Source organism: Callorhinus ursinus, unplaced genomic scaffold, assembly GCF_003265705.2.
Source record: "Callorhinus ursinus isolate GAN/ISIS: 27379988/994484 unplaced genomic scaffold, GSC_fseal_2.0 scaffold9, whole genome shotgun sequence".
Lineage (NCBI taxonomy): Eukaryota > Metazoa > Chordata > Mammalia > Carnivora > Otariidae > Callorhinus > Callorhinus ursinus.
In genome coordinates this window covers 29975001-29999904 of record NW_027397071.1, presented here as the reverse complement: position 1 = coordinate 29999904, position 24904 = coordinate 29975001, and the positions used below count along the sequence as shown (strand labels likewise).

Below are 24904 nucleotides of genomic sequence, written 5' to 3'. Positions count from 1 at the left end.
TTAGGATTCATATTCTTTCTTGAGAGAGAATTCCAACTCTCTTAGAACTTCTTCCATATTAAAATTGCTTTCAGTGTCACAGATCTCCTCTGGTTCCTAATTTCTCCCAACCTGTCAGCTCCTCTTGGCTTCTTTTATTCCTTTCTTAAACGAACTCTAATAAAGATCTGAACTCTGTGCTGTTTCTTTTCTTATACCAATCTTGGATTAGCACTTTAAATCATCTCCATTTCTATTTCCAGTTGAACACTGCTGGGAAAAAAATTACACACTTGTGCAAAGTGGCATCATTACATGTTGAGAGGTATAGTGGCTAAGACAATGGGTTGTGGAGAGAGACTGCCTGAATTGAAATGTAGGCTGTACCACATGACTCCTAGCTATTGCCCTTGAGCAAGTTACTTAACCATTTTATGCCTTTGTTTCCTCATCTGTAAAATGAAAATAATAGCTGTATCTATCTCATAGGGTGTTGTCACAATCCATTAATATAGCAAAGCACATAAATACTGCTAGGCACATAGAAAGTACTTCATAATTGTGGGTTTTTGTCATCATTATTATCAATATAATGCAAATTCATGGTCTCCTACTAAAAGCTTGACTTTTAGTAAGGTATATCTGCTCTTTCACTTGCCTGTAGTCATTTCCCTCTCCCATTATCTTCAACCACTATTCTAAACCAGCAAATTTGCCTCAACTGACCTACTCAACCCCTACTCCTTATCACAACATAATTTTTATCTCCTACTCTTTAAAAAAAAAACCCTTCTAGTTATTAGGTATGACTTTTCTCAGCTTTCTTTAGGCTCACAAGATGTGGCATAGTATAGATTATCAGCATCAATTTTTGAGTCAGATGTGGATTCAAAGCCAGTCTCTCCTACTTCTTAACCATTACCTTGGGCAGATTAACAGATGATGACCCCCATCTCCCTAATATTCCTCTTTGGTCTCATGAAAGGTATTTGCCAACCATCCTGTTGCGCAGCCTAGAAATCTGGGAATAATTTTTTGACTTCTCTTTCCCCTTTACTTCCCATATTCTACAAATATGAAGGTTCTGCAGAATTTATATAGAAAACATTTCTCAAATCCATCCACTTCTCTCCCTTTCTATCCCTATACTTTAGTTTAGAAGTCCATTGTTTCTTGCCTAGTTGAATGCAATGGTCCTTTATTAGGTATTCATGGCTTCACTCCTGTCCTATCAAATATATCCTCTGTGCAGCTGCTAGAATTATCTTATCGTCCAAAAAAATAAATCTGACTTTATCACTGCTCTGCTTATCATATCTTACAATGACTTAATACAGCCCATAAGATAAAAAATTTAAGCTTCTTAACAGAGTACACAAAACTTTTCATGATCTAACGATTTTTCCATAATTTCATCTATTACCACACCTTGCTTTGACTTTCAAAGAATCCATATTGCCTTATGTTTGTATGTTCTTGCTCATACTATTCCTTTTTTCTGGAATTTCCTTATCCTTATTTACTCTTTTCATATGGCTAACTCCTACTCATTTCTTAAAAGTCATCTCATCACCACCACACATTCCCCACAAGTCGTCTTCTTCCCTGTATCTAGGTGGAGTTAAATGCTCATTGCCATGTTCCTATACTGACCTGTGAATATCTCCATCACTGGCTCTAATACACTGTAATGTAATAATCTTTTATATGACTATCTTCTGGAATGAATTATAAACTCCTAAAGGAGTCAGGGACCATATATCAGCCATCCTTGTATTACCAGTGGATACAAAGTGCACAGCAAGAAAGCATGGCATAATCATGGAATTAAAAATAGGTCAACAAACCTGGAGCACGAGGGGGAGGAGAAGAGCTTTATTGGTATGTGGCTGAACAGGTCTGCATTAAGTCAGATAATGTAGAACATTATTTATCATGTTAAAAAGTTGGCATTTTGTTAAAGGTCATGAGAGCTATAGAAAAATTCCAAGGGGAGGAATGATATGACAAAGAGAAACTGGCAACAATTAGCTAAGGAATGATAGAAGTTGCTGGAGACATGTAATAAGAGCAGAGGACTAGAGCACTGGCAATAGGGATGAAAAGGAAAGGATAAAATTGAGAAGCTGTGGGGACTGTGGGGGCTCATTCAGAGGGAAATGATGGCTGACTGGAGAAAATAAAGTAGGAAGAGGAGGCTGGGAAGACTCAGTTTTGGGTTGTTGGACATAAGGAGTATCTTTCAATGAGATGGGAATAAAAGGAGGAAGAACAGCGGGAAAGTGATGGGTTTGGTTTAGATATTTTGAATTTAAGATGTATGTGGGCTATTTAGGTGCATATGTAAAAGACAACAGGGAATCAGTAACTGCTGCTGAAGAAAGGCATGAGTTAGAGCCATCAAGATGAGAGCTCTAAGAATAATATTGGTAATTAAAGTCATTGTGATAATATGATTGCTAGGCTGAGAAAGAAGGACAGCTTCACATCAAGACTGAGAAGGCTAATGAGAAGGTAAAGAGCAGAATCAAAAGAGAGCAGTTTCACAAAAGCCAAGAGAGGAATTTATGTCTAATTTATTTACAGCTAAAGTTAACAAACAACAGAAATGAAGTAATTGGATTTTATAATTATAATGAGTATAGTTTATTGTTCCAAAATATATCCTAAATAGGGGTCACTTTTTTAAAAAAAGATTTGTTTATTTATTTGAGAGACAGCATGTGAGTGGAGGGAAGCAGAGAGAGAGACAATCCTCAAGCAGACTCCCTGCTGAATACGGAGCCTGATGCGGGCCTTGATCCCAGGACCCTGAGATCATGACCTGAGCCGAAATGAAGAGTTGGACACATAACAGACTGTACCACCCAGACAGTCCAGGGGTCACTTCTTAATATTCTTCTATAAAGGAGATATAACATCTTAGAGTGAAGGGTTATCGAGGTAACTCTAAATGAGCGAAGGGTAAGTGTTATTCACTTTTTGTTGTCATTTAAATGGGCTGTTAAGAGAACTTCATGTGTACAGGCAGTAACCTCCTAGACATAGGCTGTAGCAACTATGCAAATATGTCTACTGCGGCAAGGGAAACAAAAGCAAAAATAAACTTTTGGAACTTCATCAAAATAAAAAGCTTCTGCAGAGCAAAGGGAACAATCAACAGAACTAAAAGGCAACCTAAGGAAAGGGAGAAGATATTTGCAAGTGACATTATCTGATAAAGGGTGAGTATCCAAAATATATAAAGAACTTACAAAACTCAACACCCCAAAACCAAATAATCCAGTTAAAAAATGGGCAGAAGACATGAACAGACATTTTTCCAAGACATACAGATGGCCCACAGACACATGAAAACATACTCAACATCACTTATCAGGGAAATGCAAATCAAAATTACAATAACATATCACCTCACACCAGTCAGAAGAGCAAATTAATAAGAGAAGAAACAACAGATGTTGATGAGGATACAGAGAAAGAAGAACCTTCATACACTGTTGGTGGGAATGCAAACTGGTACAGTCACTCTGGAAAACAGTATGGAGTTTCCTCAAAAAGTTGAAAATAGATCTAACCTTCCAGCAATTTCACTGCTAGGTATTTAGCCAAAGAATACAAAAATACTAATTCAAAGGGATACATGCACTCCAGTGTTTATAGCAGCATTATCAACAATAGCCAAATTATGAAAAGAACCCAAATGTCCATCAACTGATGAATGGGTAAAAAAGATGTGGTGTATATATACAATGGAATACTACTCAGTCATCCAAAAGAATGAAATCTTTTTTTTTTTTTAAAGATTTTATTTATTTATTTGACAGAGAGAGACACAGCGAGAGAAGGAACACAAGCAGGGAGTGTGGGAGAGGGAGAAGCAGGCTTCCCGTGGAGCAGGGAGCCCGATGAGGGGCTCGATCCCAGGACCCTGGGATCATGACCTGAGCCAAAGGCAGACGCTTAACCGACTGAGCCACCCAGGCGCCCCAAAGGAATGAAATCTTGCCATTTGCAACAATGTGGATGGGGCTAGAGAGTATTATGCTAAGCGAAATAAGTCAGAGAAAGACAAATGCCATATGATTTCACTCATATGTGTGATTTAAGAAACAAAACAAATGTTCACAGGAGAAAAAAAGAGGAAAACCAAAAAACAGTTTTAACTATAGAAAACAAATTGATGGTTACCAGAGGGGAGGTGGGTGAGGAAATGGGTTAAATAGGTGATGGGGATTCAGGAATACATTTGTTGTGATGAGCAGTGGGTGCTGTACGTAAGTGTTGAATCACTAAATTGTACACCCGAGACTAATATTATACTGTATGTCAAGTAACTGGAATTTAAGTAAAAACTTAAAAAAAGAGAACTTTATGTGTATAAAATTAGATTCATAAAACAGTCTTCCCTACTTTTAATGGAATTTTAGGCTTTATTTTCTGAATATGAAACACAACACTACAGAATTATTCTTTAAATATATACCTAATGTATCAACTTTACCTTGAGAAGTCTTACAAAAAGTACTGGGTATTGACGAAATAACAAAAAAGAGCCACAAAAAAAGTTACCTCAGCACCCATTTCTCCAGGAGGTCCAGCATCCCCTTGCAACCCTCGTGGTCCCTATAAAATTTAAGATCTGAGAATCAAAGTTTACTCTGTATTCCGATTAACATATGCATCTAAATATGGAATTTTTAATATATAATATGTAATAGAACACATAATACATTTATCAACTTTTTGTATAAACAATTATAATTTATAGTTGATTCATCTGTTGCGTGTGTGTGTGACTAGAAGGCTATGTTGGGATTCAAAAGAAAAGGAAAGAAAGGACACTACCTTTCATGCTTTCATTCCTTAATTCACTCGTCCATTCAATAAACATTTATGAAGCACCTCATAAGTATCAAATATCATACTAAGGGCTTTCAAAAGTTATCTTATTTGATGGACATGACAATTATATTTCTACTCGATATTCATGGCAAATACGTGACAAACAAAATAGCATTTTTAAAGAAGAAAATATATGGTCTCCAATGAAATAAAAATATGTTAGAATTTGCCTGATGTCGGACTTTATCATGGCAGTGAATCCAGTTCAAAAATTTCTCTGTTTTACATGAACAGATATAACAATGTTTACCCATATGATTTAATCATTAAGGTGCAATAAAATGGATATTGGGACTTTTATTGGAATCCTGGTCACTGTAATACTGAATAGTATAATTTTAAGTAAACAAATACTGAATATTCAGTTTATTGCATAAACATTAAATTGGCTAAACCAAAAGGATCTTCTTAGTGTGTGGAATCCATTTAACTGGCTAGAATTATTTTAGATAGATTAATACTTATTTAGCAACTACAATATAATGCTATTTCTCCAGCCATTCAAAGAAAATACTTGCACTATTTCACCTTTCTGGAAAGATAGTAGAAAGAACGTGTTTTCTTAGATTCAGAAAATAACAAGATAGTTAAAATTATCTGTGAGATTATACTCCGTAACAATTTTGTGAATACCTCACCTTTAAAAAATGTAGTAATGGAAAGCAAAGTGTGCTATGGTTGGTTATCTTAAACTGTTTTCTGAATTGTTACAGTCAGTAATGTTCATTTTAATTATTTGAAAAGTATGATAAAACAAGATTAAGCACATTACCCATAATTCTACCATTCAGAGGCGACACTGTAAATATTCTTGTATATTTCCTTCTAGTTCTGTTGTGGGAGCATACTTACAAATAACTTTATATCTCCCTGTTTTACACTTACGATTCTATTCTGAATATAGACATTTTACCATGTTATTATAAATACTTCCTAACAAATTGTCCAACAGCTACATAACATTCCATTTATCTCATATTCTGCAGTACCATAAATTAGTCATATTCTTAATACCAGACATTTATATTGCTTCTTTATCTTCTTTACAGTACAATTTTACTTTACTGGATTTATCATATGCATGTTAGACTCTTTATCAGTGAATGTTAAGGTCTGTAATATCAGGTGATATTGTCAAATAGCTGAGATAAACATTGGAATGATAGGACTGCAAGGCTGGTATGCAGGGGTCACATATGTCGTCTCTACTCAATAGTATAGCTGTTAAAGGTATTAAGAGGTCCCTGTTGCTTTTCAGTTATGGCTTATTAAACATTATGTATAATATTTTAAAATTTGTGAATTCCCCTCAGAATGTGTTTCTACACTATTATAAACACACTGAAAGAAACATGTCTGTGCAGAAGTCTGTGTGTATTCTGCATTTTCTCCCTTAGAACAGAGTCTGAAATGGTACCATTATTTGGTCATGAAGTCAAGTAAATTTCCTGAAATGTTCAATAATTAACATTCTGCAAGCAATATATAAAAGTAAAATCTATTTCATTGAATCGATGCCAACACAGAATATTATTTTTTAAATTCTTCATTAATTTGATGGACAATCTCTTATCTTAAAATGTGTATATATTTGACTATTAGTAAGGTTGAATATTGTTTTTGTTATTTGTTTATCAGCTATCTGTGATATTCTATGTGTTTCTTGATCATGTCCTCTGCCTATGTATTTTGGGAATCATTTAAAAGATTTGTATGAGTTTTTTATGTGTTGTGGTCATGAACTTATAGGCATCCTATTTTACCATTAACATCTGCCTAGTATGTAGTTTGTCATTTAATTTTTTTATATATTGTTAAAAATAAACTTTCCCCCCTAAGTATGATCACTGTAGAATACCTGGAAACTCATAAAGTAAAAATGATCCAAAATAACCACTTAAACCACTTAACATTTGCTATAGTTCCTTAAATCTTTGAGCATAAAAAATTTGGGATGAGAGAAATTTAAAATTTGTATATGTTAAATCTGTTAGTCCTTGAGGACCTTTTCCATCACATTTAAGGTTAAAACATCTATTTCCATGTAATTATTCTATATTATTTCTTTTAAAATCTACCAGCCCTAATCCTCCTTTTATGGCAGGTTAAAAATATTAAGCTATTTTGCCTGTTTGTTTTTACAAGTTATTCTTATGATAATTAAATCCCACACCTGATTTACATGGGTAATGGGATTTTTGAATGGGACTGTGTTAACTCTAATAAATACATTAATTTTAAAAATAGTCTTCTAGTTAGAAAATAATTTGACTTTTTACTTAAGTCTGTTTCTAGGACTCTTAATGAATTTTTGAAGTTTTCTTTGTATGTGTCCCATCCAATTCCCATTAAGTTTATCCTTAATTATTATGTTTTGTTTCTAGCTAGAGTGGGATATTTTTCTATTATATTTTATTACCTGTATACTATATGTATATCAGAAAAATGGATTTTTAAAAAATGTCTATTTTACGTCTTGCCATTATATTACTCTATCACAGAAATTGAAAAATACAGAAATAACTCTTTGGGTTTTATAAGTTTTGGGGGGTTATTTAAATTTTCTCTAAATAATAATGCTTTTCTTCCCTTATATGATCATTTCTATGTCATATGCCACTACGCTAGCTAAAACTTTTCGAATAATGTTAGATAATATAGTGACAGTTGGAAATGTTGTATTGTGGTTCCTATGCTTCTGGTGTTTCCATATTTCCTAGTAGGTTGGGTGCAGATATAAGATAAGCCACTTTACTTTATTACAGAACTATGTTTGATGTTACTAGAATATTTTGTTTCAATTAATAAACTTTATTTCTTAGAGAAGTTTTAGATTTACAGAAAAATTAAACAGAATGTACAGAGTTCCCATTTACCACCCTTGCCCAGTTTTCTTTATTATTATTAACATCTTGCATTAGTGTGGTACATTTGTTACAATTGATTAATTGATATTGTACACTTAAAGTTCATAGTTTACATTAGGGTTCACTCTGTGTGAACACAGACACAGAGTTGTACAGTTGTATGAGTTTTGAGATATACATAATATCATGTATCCATCATTATAGTACCATATAAAATAGTTCCACTGCTCCCAAATTCCCCCGTTTTCCACCTATTCATCCCTGGTCCTCTACCCCCAACACCTGGCAACCACTGTTCTTTTTTACTGTCTCTATAGTTCTGCCTTTTCCAGAATTTCATATAGTTGGAATCATACGGTATTTAGACTTTTCAGACTGGCTTCTTTCACTTATCAGGATGCACTTAAAGGTCCCTCTGTCCTTTTGTGGCTTAATAGCTCTTTCCTTTTTATTGATGAGTAGTATTTCATTGTATGGATGTACCACAGTTTGTTTATTCATTTATCTTTTGAGGACATATCAGCTGCTTCTCATTTGGGCAACTCTGAATAAAGTTGCTATAAAGCATTCATGTGCAGGTTCTTGTGTAAGCATTAAGTTTTCCAATCATTTTGGTAAATACCAAGGAGTATGATCACTGGACCATAATGGTAAGAATATGTTTAGCTTTGTAAAAAACTGCCAAGTTGTGTTCCAAAGTTGGCTGTACCATTCTCATTCTGTATTACCACCAACAATGAATGAGAACTCCCATTATTCTACATCTTTGCTAACATCTGGTATTGTCAGTGTTCTAGATTTTAGCCATTCATACAGGTGTGTAATGATATGTTATTGTTGTTTTAATTTGCAATTCTCTCTAATGACATATGATGATGATAAGCATATTTTCTTATGCTTCTGTGCCATCTGTAGGTCTTTGGTGTATTGTCTGTTCAGATCTGTTGCCCACTTTTAAAATTGATTGTTTGTTTCCTTATTGTTAACTTTTAAGAGTTTTTTCTATATTTTGCATACAGGTCCCTTATCAGATATGCATTTCACAAATGTTTTCTCCCAGGCTGTCACATGTCTTTTATTCTCTTAACATGTCTTTCACAGAGCAGAAGTTTTTAATTTTAATGAAATCCAACCTATCAATTTTTCCATTCATGAATCATGCTTTTGATGTTGTATATAAAAAAAAGTCATTGCCAAATCCAAGGTCAATGAGATTTTCCTCTTATGCTATCTTAAAGAAGTTTCAGTTATACATTTTAAATTTAGGCCTATAATCCATTTTGAGTTAATTTTTTTGAAAAAGTATAAGGTCTTTGTCTAGATCATTGTTTTTTGGTTTTGCTTTTGTTTTTATGTGGACACCTAGTTGTTCCAGCACTATTAGTTGAAAAGTGTTGCCTTGGCAACTTTGTCAAAGATCAGTTGACTATATTTGTGGACTTCTATTTCTGGGCTCACCATTCTGTTCAAATGATCTATTTGTCTTTTCCTACTACATTGTCTTGAATACTGTAGTGTTAGTGTTATATTAAGTCTTTATGTTGGATCGTGTCAGTCCTCTGACTTTGTTCTTCTTCAATATTATGTTGGCTCCTCTGGGTCTTTTGCCTTTCCTTATGAACTTGAGAATTTCTTTATCAATATCCACAAAGTAACTTGCTAGTATTTTGACTGGAATTGCTTTGAATCTATAGTTGTGACATCCTAACATTTACTCTTCCTATCCATTAACATGAACTATCTCTCCACTTATTTAGATCTTCTTTTATTTCTTCAGTCAGTTTTGTAGTTTTCCTCACATATATTCTGTGTACATTTTGTTAGATTTATACCTATTTCCTTTTTATTTCTGATAGTAATATAAACGGTGTTGTGTTTTAAATTTCAAATTCCTACACTACACTACATCAAAAACTAATGATGTAATATATGGTGATTAACATAACATAATAAAAAAATAAAAAATACATTTCAAATTCCAATTGCTTATTGTTGGTATATAGGAAAGCAACTGACTTTTGTATATTAATCTTGTATTCTGATATCCTGCAACCTTGTTATAATTGCTTATTAGTTCCAGGAGTGGTTTTTATTGGTCAATTGCTTGGGGTTTTCCACACAGTTGTACTATATTTTTTTACTGTTTTCTATTTGTTACTCATGTTGTTTCTTTCTTTTCTTTCTTTCTTTTCTTTCTTTATCTTCCACTCTTTTTTAACCATGAATTTTAAGTGATTCCATTTTCTCTCTTATTTTATCATATCAATTATACTTCATTTAGAACATTTTTAAATGTTCTAAATGTTCTAATTAAAAATGTTCATCTTTAAACTCTCTAGAGTTTGCAATGTATATTTACAATTAATCCAAGTCTATTTTCTCAAATAACAGTATACCACTACACTTATCCATAGGGTATGAGATTAAATACAATGTTGTGATTATTATTTTGTACAAACTACCTATTCTAGTAATTAAGAATAAGAAAGAAAAAGATTTGATTTTACTTTTATATATTCCTTCTAAAGTTCTTTCTTCCTTTCTTCTATCCTAGATTCTCATTTATATCACTTTCCTTCTCTCTGAAGAATTTAACATTTCTTACAAGGCTGGTCTACTACTGACAAATTCCATTAGTTTTTGCTTGTCTGAGAAATTCTATTTCTACTTCACTTTTAAATTCCCAGGCTGAAAATTTCAAAATCTCTGCTATATCTGAGTCTGTTCCTGATGCTTGCTTTGTCTCTTCAGACTGTTTTTCCCCTTTTTGCATGCCCTGTAATTTTTTTGTTGAAAGTCAAAGACAGTGTATAAGGTAAAAGGACCTGAGGTAAACAGGCCTTCAGTGAAAGGTTTTAAGTTATCTGGTTGGGAATTAGGCTGTGTTTATTGTTTGCTGCACTATGGTGTCAGGAGCTAAATTTCCTCCTACTGTCATTGTTTTTGTCTTGTCTGTTGTCTTTAGGCTTTCCCAGAGATGCCTTAAATAGGGTTTGGGTCTGCAGTTCTTTAGCTATAATCCTCAGCTATTATACAAGAGCCCTATTAATGTGATGGTAAGTTATAAGATGAGGAGAAGCACTCTATATAGTTTTATGATTAGGTCTCAGTCTTTCAATGAGCCTGAGTTGGGAATTTTCTTTCTCCCATGTCCAAGTCTAGAAGCATCTAGGGTTGGGGAACTGCTCTTCTCCCAAGTTCAGTAGGCTTCCGCAAAAACCCAAATCAGTTAGATTCAGATAAAACAATTTCCCTTGAGGGCAAGCTTTGTTAAGGAGAAGAGAGCACTCTGAGTGTATTTCAAAATGGTTACTTTTCCCATCCCACTGCTAGAAGAAACAGGTATGTCTCTGAACTTTAGAGTGAGAACCTAGCAGGTCTTTTGGTGGTAAAACTCAGGGACATGTGTCTCCTTGCTTCAGACGGGGTCCCCTCTTAGTTTTTTAACACTTATGATAGTCTAAATTGTGTCTTAAGCAATTTGTCAATTTTATATTGACAAATATAATCATAGTTAAAGTTCTCCTACCATCCAGTTATGGCCTTCTGCTCCTGGTAAGCTGTCGTTCTCTATATCCTCCTGTCTCTCCAGTTTTCAGGCAACAGTTGGTCCTTTGACCTCAATGATCTAAAAAAGTGTTGATTTTCAGTTTGCTCAGCTTTTTCCTTGTTGTAAGAAGGGGGATGACAGCTTCCAAGCTCCTTACAATTCAGACCAGAAACGATTTTTTTTTAAAGATTTTTTTTTTATTTATTTATTTGAGAGAGAGAGAATGAGAGACAGAGAGCACGAGAGGGAAGAGGGTCAGAGGGAGAAGCAGACTCCCCGCTCAGCAGGGAGCCCGATGCGGGACTCGATCCCGGGACTCCAGGATCATGACCTGAGCCGAAGGCAGTGGCTTAACCAACTGAGCCACCCAGGCGCCCGACCAGAAACCATTTTACTATAATTTTTAACAAATCAAAAATAGTTGAATTTTATTTTATTTATTTATTTTTTTAAAAGATTTTATTTATTTATTTGACAGAGACACAGCGAGAGAGGGAATATAAGCAAGGGGAGTGGGAGAGGGAGAAGCAGGCTTCCCACTGAGCAGGGAGCCCGATGTGGGACTCGATCCCAGGACGCCTAAAGACTGGGCCACCCAGGTGTCCAAAAATAGTTGAATTTTATTGAGTACTTGTTTCTAGCATTTTCCTACTATATCTGTAATATGTTATATTATGGATTTCTTAATATTAAGTAATTTTTGCCTTTTTAAAATTCTTCTTTCACTTCATTTATATTTCATTTCAGTCACTTATTTCTTTATATATAGTTGAATTTTACTTGAAATTTTTGGTATTTGGCTGAAATTTATCTTTAGCTTTTTCTGTTGGTGCTATTTTTATCTGATTTTAGTACTGTCAAAATTCTACTGAGACACTGGTCTTTTATCTTTTGCTTCTAGAACTGTTGCCATTTTTTATATCTTCATAAGTAATTCAATGTCAGGTTTTATCACATACTTTTAATTAATCTGAGAATCCTGTTAATTATCTTTTAAGGTGAGTGGAAATGACTTCTGGTATTCAACTAAGGAAGTGTACCTAGAAAATAATGGTTTTTAAATTGGAGGGCATATTGTAAAGCAAACTTATCAAGAATTGATTTTTTAGAAACAACAGCATTCCCCTCATGTTCCTTTTTAAAGGCAGTTTTCAATGTTTAAAGATATCAAAAATATTTATTTGGGTCAGCCAGAAACTTAGGACTCACTTTACATATGGACAGTCTATCTCCTGTTGATTTCATATCTCCTTTTGAATCTTTTATATCTATCCACTTCTTTTCTCCACTAATTAAAAGCATTCTACCATCTCTTATTTGGATTACAACAAAAAGCAGTGCTTATCCACTCTTAGTCCCTTCCAATTTGTTTGAATGATCTTTACAAAACAATAATATGATTATAAAACTAGCCCTATCTCTTCAATGACATCCCTTTGTTCTTATGATAAAAATATAAATCCTTGGGAATAGGGCCTGCAAAGCTACATGTTTTGTCCCCTGCTTCTTTTTTCATCTTCATCTTACACTTACATCCCACCTGACTCTGTGCCATTGTCATGCTAGCCTTCTTTTAGATCTTCGAATAAATATGCAGAGCTTCCTCTCAGCTCATGACTTCTCTCTAAAATAACCTTTCCCCATCTTTGCCTAAGTAATTACTATTCATCCTTCAGATCCTAGCTCAAATGCTCCTCCTCTGGAAGCCTTTCCGAAGGACAGTTTCTCTGTTATACATTCTTTTAGAATTGAATTCCTACTTCACAGGATTTATCTCAGTTTGTAATTATCCATTAATCTCTGTGATAATTTAATTAGTATATATTTCTATCATTAGACTGAAACCTACATATTTAACACTACATTCCAAGTGCAGGTACTTAATAAATAATTGTTGATTGAATGAATGAATGGCCAACTATCCAAATCCCAGTATTTGCATTGCAATGAGCAAACTGGTTTTGGAACTTGTCTGGGAAAAAGAGACAACTCTAATAGATGCTGACTATAGAAAGGTGTAGTCTTCTCTATTTTATTATTCTCAAAATATAAATATGTTTCAACATCTCTTCTGTGTCCTTCATTTTGCCAATTTGCTTTTTTTCTTTTCTATAATTTACCCAGGCAGCTCAAATATATGCAACAAAGCCCATCATATCCATTATAAATTGATTTATATTTTATTTACCAGTCTACTGACCCAGTGACCTGAATGTTAACTTTTAGGTGCTGTTAAACTATTTAGTTGTTTATGCCTACAGTAACAAATCTTTTCTTATATAAAGTCTAAGATATTGTCTCTGCTGTTGCCACAGCTCTTTTGACAGACTTTACTTAAATGTGTTCCTTACTAAGATTAAGTTAGTTGCCATTGCATTTCACTTCATCTAATATCACTGGCTAAACAATTATGTTTTTGGGTATATGACCTTTTGTCAATTCAGTTTAACAAACATACCCTAAGTAGATCTAATATGCTACACTTTATACCAGGCAGGATTACAAAGATGAGAGAAATGGTCTCTAACTTCAAAGAGCTACAGACTTTTTCAAAGAGATATTTAAGTAAATAATGCTAAAGAGAGTTGCATTATTCTTGGTCAAATAAATATTAAGATTGGGATGGCAAGAGATACAAAACAGGGAGAGAACCAAGAGGATTTTAGTTTGATAAAATCAATACCATATCTAAAATTCTTCATTTGGAAAGAATTATATATACAGTCAAATCTTTACTTATTGCTTGGAGAATTTATACCATAGGTTAAATACGTAAAGGAGGAAATGAATACAATTTGATAAGAATAGCTCTTTGACTATTACACTTTCCACTTGCTACTAGCCAAATGAATTACACAAAGGCCACCTGTAAACCTTTGGGTCAACTAATAGATAAGATCAACCCAGTAGAGTTTGAAAGACTATATTGTATTATACATCTTACAAGCATGTTACAGCATATTACATCTGATACCATTAATCAGAAGAATGACTTCATAGGCAATAAAGAATAAGTTGTGAGAAAGTAGGTGTGACAAAACTCTTTCCTTTTCACAATCATTTTCCATAGAAATTTTATAATGGAATCACATTTATAAAATCGTGATGTAAGTTTTTGCATTATTGATATACCAGTATTTCTATCATGTTTGTACATTTAGGCCCATCAGATGTAGAGTTTGGGTTCTTTGTATGGTATTTTATTACAGAGTTGGCCTCAAAAATATAATTTTGTGTGTCTGTGGCAGTATAATATAGTCATTATAAGAACAGCAAGCCATTCACAAAGAAAATTTCTCCAAGTCCATAAAACAGAGCTATCTTTGTTGAAAACAGAAATATGTGAAGTTTTAACAATTCCAGAAAAATAGGACCATTTGACTATATGAGACCAGAAAGGTACTAAAACCTATATTCACAGCAAAATATTTTCTATATAATTAGGTGTCCATGATAAATGTGTATGTACCAGCCATAGCCCAAGAGTGCAAGAAAAACACAATTAGAAAAGTATAAAGATATATATATAGTATAAAGATAAACTTACTGGTTCTCCTTCAAGTCCTCTGTCTCCTGTACTCCCAGGGGGTCCCTGTGAACCCTGAATAAACAAAGGCAAAATGTGAAGAAAAAGTGCTGCTTGAAAATGTTTTACTTTCCTTACCTCAGCTTTCCTTTACAATCCTACCACCTAATTTTTCTGTGTACCTCTATTCTCTCTTTTCTTTTTATGGTAAAATATGCATAACATAAAATATATCATTTTAACAGTGTTTAAATGTGCAGTTTTGTGGCATTATGTACCTGTGCATTGTTGCACTACTATCATCACCATCTATTTTCAGAACTTTTCAACTGCTCAGACTGAAATTATAAACCCATTAAATAACACCCTTTCCCCCTCGCTGGTTCCCCTGGCAACCATCATCCTGCATTCTGCCTCTTTGACTACTCTAGGTGCCCCATATAAGTAGAGTTATACTATGTTTGTTCTTTTGTGCCTGGCTTATTTCACATGGCACAATGTCTTCAAATTTCACTAATACTGGAGAGAAGGAAGATGTCAGTGGAGTAGGTGGATCCCAGACTCCTCTCAGTCCAAAAATACAACAAGATAACTATCAAATCATCTTAAATACCCCCAGAAACTGACCTGAATACTGACAGAACAAACTCCACAACTAAAGGGAGAGAAGAAGCCACACTGAAGGTAGGAAATGCAGAGATGAGGTTTAGGGGAGAAGCAAATCCTGACTGCTGTGGAGGGGAAGGAACCATGGTGTGGAGAAGGGTGGGAGAGAGGAGCACACAGAGGAATGCACAAGGAGAATGTTTCCCATAGCTATTGGCTTGGAAAATGAGAAGGGCTGAATTTTGTGAGTTCTTGCAACCACTGGGGCTCAAAGCCTAGTTCTAAAGGCCAGCAGGCTTGGCTGGGATAAGCCCAAAGGGCATTGTGCTGCTCTTGGACAGAAGGCAGGCAGACAACTTGGGAGCATACAGCATGGAAAGAGCAATCTGAAGAGTGCTTGGGGCACAAAATGGGGAGATTATACACTCTTCTTAGAGCAGATCCCTGAGAGGCAGTGTTCAAGGAGACACCTCTAAGGGAACAAAGAAGCTGGCCGGCACCATTTCCCTCCCCTACCCCTCAGCATAAATACAGCAGGAAGCAGTGCAGCACTGACACTGGCTGCCTAAGTTGTTTACACTAAACCCCCCCACTCTGCACGCTGGTGGGATCTCAGTCATGCTTGCCTTGGTCCCAGCACAACAAGGCCCTCCCCAAGAGCAGCACATGTCCCTGTTCATACCACATCTCCCAACCAGAAAGTTTTGCAGAGCCTCAGTTCTGGAGGAGGTGGTGACAGGTCTCATTCCACAAGCAGACCAGAGCACACCTAGTTAAAACTGACCACATTCAGGTGAAGAACCAAACACTGCCCACAACAGACAAGAGGACCCTCTAGAGACAACTGGCCTGAAGGACAGAGCAGCCAGAACACAAGAGCAGAGCACATGCAGCACACACTAGAGAAACTCCCTGAAGTGCCAGGCCCTGGGAATTACATGACTTCTTTTTCATAAGGCCATTACTTTCAGGAACAGGAGATATTACTGGTTTTTCTAACAGAGAGAATCAGGCAGAGCTTTAGATAAAATGAGAAGACATAGGAATTTACTCCAAATAAAAGAACAAGATAAAGTCATGACCAGAGATCTAAGCAAAACATATATAAGTAACATGCCTGATGGAGAATTTAAAGCAATGATCATAAGGATAGTCACTGGACTTGAGAAAAGAATGGAAGATATCAGTGAGACCCTTATCAAAGAGATAAAGAGTTAAAAAAATAATCAGTCAGACACGAAGAGTGCAATAAATGAGATTAGAAACATGCTTGATGCAATGAGTATCAGTTTGGAAGAATCAGAGGAACAAATTAATGACCTAGAAGACAAAATAATGGAAAGCAATGAAGCTGAACAAAAGAGAGAAAGAAGAATTATGCAAAACAAGAATAGAGTTATGGAACTCAGTGACTCCATCAAATGTAATAACATTTGTATTATAGGAGTCCTAGAAGAAGAGAGAGAAAAGGGGGCAGAAAATTTATTTGGAGAAATAACAGCTGAAAACTTCACTAATCTGGGAAAGGAAACAGACATCCAGATATAGAAGGCACAGAGAACCCCCATCAAAATCAACAGAAGTAGACCCACACAAAGACATATTATAATTAAATCTGCAAAATTTAGTAATAAAGAAAAATCTTAAAAGCAGCAAGACAATAGAAGTCTAATTTAACTTACAAGGGAAAATCCATAAGGTTAGCAGGAGATTTCTCAACAGAAATTTGGCAAGCCCCAAGGGAGTGGCATGCTGTATTCAAAATGCTGAATGGGAAAAATCTGAAGCCAAGAATACTCTCTCCAATAAGGCTATCATTCAGCATAGAAGGAGAGATAAAGAGTACCCTAGACAAACAAAAATGAAATGAATTCATGACCACTAACCCAGACCTGCAAGATATATTTAAGGGGACTCTAAGTGGAAAGGAAAAACCAAAAGTGACAATAAAAGGCAGGAAACACAAAATTAGTAAAAATGAACACTTCTGTAAAAATCAGTCAAGGAACTAAAAAAAAAAGAAGATATAAAATATAATAACATATACCTAAATGTGAGGAGGAGAGGAGAAAAGAATGGGTTCAAACTTAAATTACGATCAACTTAATATAGACTGCTGTATACAGAAGAGATTATTTACAAACCTAATGGTAATCAGATATCAAAAACCACTAAGACACATGCAAAGAACAAAAAGAAATAAATCCAAATATATCACTATCAATGTATCGGCAAACGATGAAAGACAGAAATGCAAGAAAGGATCAGAGAAAAATCTCCAGAAACAACCATAAGACAAGTAATAGAATGGCAATAAATATGTATTTATCAATAATTACCTTGAATGTAAATGGACTAAATAATCAAAGACAGAGTGTCAGAATGGATAAAAAACAAGACCTATCTATATGCTGCCTACAGAGACTCATTTTAGACTTGAAGACACTTGCAGATTGAAAGTGAGGGAATGAAGAAATATTTATCATGCAAATGGATATCAAAAGAAAGGCAGAGTAACAATACTTAGACACTACATGGACAAACTAGACTTTAAAGCAAAGACTGTAACAAGAGACAAGGAAGGACACTATATAATCATAAAGGGATAATCCAACAAGAAGATATAATAACTGTAAATATTTATGCACCTAATGTGGGAGCACCCAAATACTTAAAACAATGAACAACAAAGATAAAGGAACTAATCAATAATAATACAATAATAGTAAGGGACTTTAACACCCCACTTATACCGATGGACAGATGATCTAAACAGAAAATCAACAAGGAAACAATGGCTATGAATGACACATTGGACCAGATGGATTTAACAGATATATTCAGAACATTTGATCCTAAAACGGCAGAATAAACATTCTTTTCAAGTGCACATGGACTATTTTCCAGAATAGATCACTTAGTAGGTCACAAAACAGGTCTCCACAAATACAAGAAGACTGAAGTCATACCATGCACCTTTTCTGACCACAATACTATGAAACTAGAAGTCAACTACAAGAAAAAATCTGGAAAGATCAAATACATGGGGATTAAAAATATGCTACCAAACGATGAATGGGTCAACCAGGGAATAAAAGAAGAAATGAAAAAGTACATGGAAACAAACAAAAATGAAAACAGAATGGTCCAAAACCTTTGAGATGCAGTAAAAGCGGTCCTAAGAGGGAAGTATATAGCAATACAGGCTTACCTTAGGAAGCAAGAAACATCTCAAATAAACAACCTAACCTCACACCTAAAGGAGCTAGAAAAAGAACTACAAACAAAGCCTAAAGTCAGCAGAAGGAAAGCAGTAATAAAGATCAGAGTAGAAATAAATGATATAGAAACTAAAAAGGCAATAAAACAGATCAATGAAACCAGGAGCTTGTTCTTTGAAAAAAATCAATAAAACTGATAAACCTCTAGTCAAACTTATCAAGAAGAAAAGTTTAGAAAGGGCCAAAATAAATAAAATCACAAATGAGAAAGGATAAGTAACAACCAACACCATAGAAATACAAATGATTATGAGAATATTATGTAAACTATATGCCAACAAATTGGGCAACCTAAAAAAATGGATAAATTCGTAGAAACAAATAAACTATCAAAACTGAAACAGGAAGAAATAGAAAACTTGAACAGACCAATAACCAGCAAAGAAATTGAATCAGTAATCAAAAAATCCCCAGAACCAGATGGCTTCACAGATGAATTCCACCAAACATTTAAAGGGCATGTACTGCATGGAGCACTGGGTGTTATATGCAAACAATGAATCATGGAACACTACATCAAAAACTAATGATGTAATGTATGGTGATTAACATAACATAATAAAAAAAATTAAAAATTAAAAAAATAAAGGGGATGTAATACCTATTCTTCTCCAACTATTCCAAAAAATAGATAAGGAATGAAAATATTCACATTTATTCTATGAGGCCAGCGTTACCCTGATACCAAAACCAGATAAAGACACTACAAAAAAAGAGAACTATAGGCCAATATCGCTGATGAACATAGATGTAAAAATCCTCAATACTAGCAAATCAAATCCAACAATACATTTTAAAAATCATTCACCACCATCAAAGTGGGATTTATTCCTGGGTTGCAAGGGTGGTTCAATATTCATAAATCAATCAACATGATACATCACATTAATAAATGAAAGAATAAGAACCAGATGATCAATGCAATAGATGCAGAAAAAACATTTGACAAGTACAACATCCATTCATGATAAAAACCCTCAACAAGGTAGGTTTAGAGGGAACATACCTCCACACAATAAAGTCCATCTATGGAAAACCCACAGCTAATATCCCCGATGGGGAGAAACTGAGAGCTTTTCTTCTATGGTCAGGAACAAGACAGGGATGTCCATTCTCACCACTTCTATTCAATACAGTACTGGAAATCCTAGCCATAGCAGTCAGACACAATAAAAGAAATAAAAGGCATCCAAATTGGCAAGGAATAAATAAAACTTTCACTATTTTCAGATGACATGATACTACACATAGAAAACACAAAAGACTTCACCAAAAAACTGCTAAAACTGACAAATGAGTTCAGTAAAGTCGCAGGACACAAAAATCAACATACAGAAATCTGTTGCATTCCCTATACCCCAATTATGAGGCAGCAGAAAATTAAGAAATCAATCCCGTTTACAGTTATACCAAAAATATAAGATACCCAGGAATAAACCTAACCAGAGGTGAAGGACCTGTACTCTGAAAACTATGAAACATTGATGAAAGAAATTGAAGACAACACAAAGAAATGGAAAGACATTCTATGCTCATGGATTGGAAGAACAAATATTGTTAAAATGTCAATACTATGCAAAAGCAATCTACACATTTATTGCAATCCCATCAAAATACCAACAGCATATTTCACAGAGCTAGAACAAACAATGCTAAAATTTGTATGGAACACAAAAGACCCCAAATAGCCAAAGCAATCTTGAAAAAGAAAAGCAAAGCTGCAGGCATCACAATTCTGGACCCTCAAGTTATATTACAAAGCTTTAGTAATCAAAGCAGTATGGCACTGGCACAAAAATAAACACACAGATCAATAGAACAGAACAGAAAACCCAGAAATGAACCCACAATTATATGGTCAATTAATTTTCAACAAAGCAGGAAAGAATATCCAATGGGAAAAAGACAGTCTCTCCAACAAATGGTATTGGGAAAACTAGACAGCAACAAAAAGAATGAAACAATCACTTTCTTACACCATACACAAAAATAAATTCAAAATGGATTAAAGATTGAAATGTGAGACCTGGATCCATAAAAATCCTAGAAGAGAACACAGGCAGTAACTTCTTTGACTGTAGTTACATCTTTCTAGATATGTCTCCTGAGGCAAAGGAAACAAAAGCAAAAATAAACTATTGGGACCTCTTCAAAATAAAAAGCTTCTGCACAGCAAAGGAAACAATCAACAAACTAAAAGGCAAACTAGGAATGGGAAAAGACATTTGCAAATGGCATATCTGATAAAGGGTTAGTATTCAAAATATATAAAGAACTTATAAAATATATAAAGAATTTTTTTAAATTTTATTTTATTGTTATGTTAGTCACCATACAATACATCATTAGTTTTTGATGTAGTGATCCACGATTCATTGTTTTCGTATAACACCAATGCCCCTGCAGTACGTGCACTCCTTAATACCCATCACCGGGCTAACCAATCCCCCCAACTCCCTCCCCTCTAACACCCTCAGTTTGTTTCTCAGAGTCCATAGTCTCTCATGGTTCATCTCTCCCTCCGATTTCCCCCCCTTCATTTTTCCCTTCCTTCTCCTAATGTCCTCCATGCTATTCCTTATGTTCCACAAATAAGTGAAACCATATGATAATTGACTTTCTCCACTTGACTTATTTCACTTAGCATAATCTCCTCCAGTCCTGTTTATATTGATGTAAAAGTTGGGTATTCATCTTTTCCGATGGCTGAGTACTATTCCATTGTATATATGGGCCACATCTTCTTTATCCATTCATCTGTTGAAGGGCATCTCATCTCTTTCCACAGTTTGGCTATTGTGGACATTGTTGCTATGAACACTGGGGTGCATGTGCCCCTTCTTTTCACTACATCTGTGTCTTTAGGGTAAATACCCAATACCGCAATTGCTGGGTCATAGGGTAGCTCTATTTTTAATTTTCTGAGGCACCTCCACACTGTTTTCCAAAGTGTCTGTACCAACTTGCATTCTCACCCACAGTGTAAGAGGGTTCCCCTTTCTCCACAACCTCTCCAACATTTGTTGTTTCTTGCCTTGTCAATTTTTGCCATTCTAACTGGTGTAAGGTCGTATCTCAGTGTGGGTTTGATTTGAATTTCCCTGATGGCTAATGATGATGAACATTTTTTCATGTGTCTGTTAGCCATTTGTATGTCTTCTTTGGAGAAGTGTCTGTTCATGTCTTCTGCTCATTTTTTGACTTGATTATTTGTTTTTTTGGGTGTTGAGTTTGAGAAGTTCTTTATAGATCTTGGATACCAGCCCTTTATCTGTAGTGTCATTTGCAAATATCTTCTCCCATTCTGTGGGTTGCCTCTTTGTTTTGTTGACTGTTTCCTTTGCTGTGCAGAAGCTTTTTATGTTGATGAAGTCCCAAAAGTTCATTTTTGCTTTTGTTTCACTAACCTTTGGAGATGTATCTTGAAAGAAGTTGCTGTGGCCAATGTCAAAAATGTTACTGCCTATGTTCTCCTCTAGGATTTTGAAAATATATAAAGAATTTATAAAAACACCCCAAATAATCCAGTTAAAAAATGGGCAAAAGACATGAATAGACATTTTTCCAAAGAAGATGCACAGATGGCCAAAATATACATGAAAAGACACTCAACATCACTTATCATCAAGGAAATGCAAATCCAAAATACAATGAGATATCACTTCACTCCTGTCAGAGTGGTTAAAATCGACAACATAGATAACAAGGTGTTGGTGAGGATGTGGAGAATGCATGTATATGTATATGTATATGCATATATACATATATATGTATGTATATATATTCTATATATATATATGGAATATTACTCAGCCATCAAAAAGAATGAAATCTTGTCATTTGCAATGACATGGATGGAGCTAGAGAGTATTATGCTAAGTGAAGAAGTCAGTCAGAGAAAGACAAATACCATATGATTTCAGTCATATGTGGAATACAACAAACAAAACAAACAAGCAAAGGGGAAAAAAAAAGAAGAGAGAGAGGCAAACCAAGAAACAGACTCTTAACTATAGAGAACAAATTGACGGTTTCCAAAAGGGAGTGGAGGGGTATGGGTTAAATAGGTGATGGGGATTAGGAGTGCACTTGTGATGGGCACCTGGTAATGTATGGAAGTGCTGAATCACTAAATTGTGCACCTGAAACTATTATACTATATGTTAATTAATTGGAATTGAAATAAAAACTTTCTTCAGTTTTAAAATTCAATAATATTCCATTGTATGTATATGCTATATTTTGTATATCTTTTCATTCATCAATGGACACTTGGGTTTTCTACCTTTTGGCCATTGTGAATACTGTGCCTATAAACACTATAGAAGGTTTAGTTTCTAAGTCTTTGCTTTCAATTTTTTGGGGGTACAAATCTAAAGTGGAATTGATGAATTACAGAGTAATACTATGTTGAACTGTTTGAGGAGCCACCAAACTGTTTTCCATAGCAACCTCACCGTTTTATATTCCCACTAGCAATGTACAAGGGCTCCAATTTTTCTACATCTTTGCCAACACTAGTTACTTTCTGTATGTATGTATGTATGTTTTGTTTTGTTTTTCTTTTAAAAATAGCAGTCCTAAAGGGTTAGAAGTGGTATCTCATTGTGATTTTGATTCACATTTCTCTACTGTCTAGTGATATTGAGCATCTTTTCATGTGCTTATTGGCCATTTGTATATTTTCTTTGGAGAAATGTCTATTCAAGTCCTTTGCTCATTTTTTCATCAAGTTGTCTTTTGTTGTTGTTGTTGAGTTGTAGGAGTTCCTTATATCTATCTGTATTCCCATACTTAATCCTCACTCATATACAGAGACAATTATCCAGAATTATTTTAAATTTCGATTTTTTTATATTTTTAGTATCTCTATAAAAATGGTTTCTTTCTCCAAAAATAATAACCTTGTGATGTGTCAGTAAGTATAACTTATGTCCTTAAAACCTGGTAAGGCACAGGAGTCTCAGAACCTAGTTGACCAGAAATGACTAAATTGAACTCTCTAACATCCTTTATTTTCCCCTATTTTTACACCATGCCATCTATGGTACCATTAAATTGAGTCTTAGAAGTGGGGGTATATTCCAAAATGGAATATAAGTCAAATTTTAGGTCCTCTTTGGTTCTCCCATTTAAAGATTTACTGAGTGTGTACCATGTGCTAGACACTGATGACTATTAAAGATATAGAAAACACTACCCTTCTCTATTTGCAATTCACCTGTTCTACATTATTGACCTTGAGAAGGTTGGCAAATATTCAGTGGATAACAATCCCCATTTTATATTAAAACTAAAAGCTAAGAAAAATATGATGTTAAATTGGAAGTAAAGATATTCAAAACTCCTAGCAACATAAAACTTTCTAAGTTATAGCCATTAATGCTATATTTAGTTGTGTATAGTTCTCTGGTTAAGGAAAGGAAGATATGTAAAATCACAGGCTCACATCTGACTAAGGCCTTGTTTCAGTCATGAAAATTTTATGCCATCCATTCAGTCCAGGCTCCAATATTAAGAGACAGGATCAATATAAGGGTCTGATATACCAACTGAAACATACAGCAAAAGTTCAGAACCTTGAAAAAGGTCTGCCCAATTTGCTTTGTAAAGTGGGCTTGTACACAATGTCAAGCTTGATATATACTTTTAATGATGTTAATGGTGCATAAAAGCTGTTTGGCAAAGTTATGAAATGATCTAAATGGATCTACTTATTTTTATTAGAGACAAAGAAGTAAAGCACAAGCTGGTACAAAATAAAAATCCCCTTTAAGGCTTTTCAGATAGTACTAAAAATATTCTTTTAGTAGACTTTCTTGCTCCATGACTTCAACCCAGCAATTATGATAATGATGACTGGGAAAATAATGATTATTGTGGTTACTATGTATTGAGAGCCTATGCCAAGCACATAATGAACATCATTTGATGTAACTATAAAAGGTATCTCATTTTATTTTATTTTAATTTTTTTAAAGATTTATTTGAGAGAGAGTGTGCGTGTGTGCGTGGGGTGGGGAGGGGCAGAGGGGGAGGGAGAGAGAAATCCAAGCAGACTCTGTGATGAGCATGGAGACCAACACAGGGCTTGATCTCATGACCCTGAGATCAAACCTAAGCCAAAACCAAGAGTCGGAAGGTTAACCGACTGCACCACCATGCTCCCCAAAAGGTATTTCATTTTAAA

At 34.7% G+C, this 24904-nt stretch overlaps 1 protein-coding gene across 1 annotated transcript in view; it reads right to left on the bottom strand.

Annotated features, from left to right (window-relative positions):
- COL24A1 (collagen type XXIV alpha 1 chain) overlaps nucleotides 1–24904 on the bottom strand; it is a 415211-nt gene that overhangs the window by 118698 nt on the left and 271609 nt on the right. Inside the window, exons 34-35 of the mRNA XM_073896005.1 lie at nucleotides 14849–14902; nucleotides 4552–4605 (exon numbers count right to left, since the gene is read on the bottom strand). Coding sequence (XP_073752106.1) covers nucleotides 4552–4605; nucleotides 14849–14902 — 108 coding nt within the window. The remainder of the gene's footprint in view (nucleotides 1–4551; nucleotides 4606–14848; nucleotides 14903–24904) is intronic.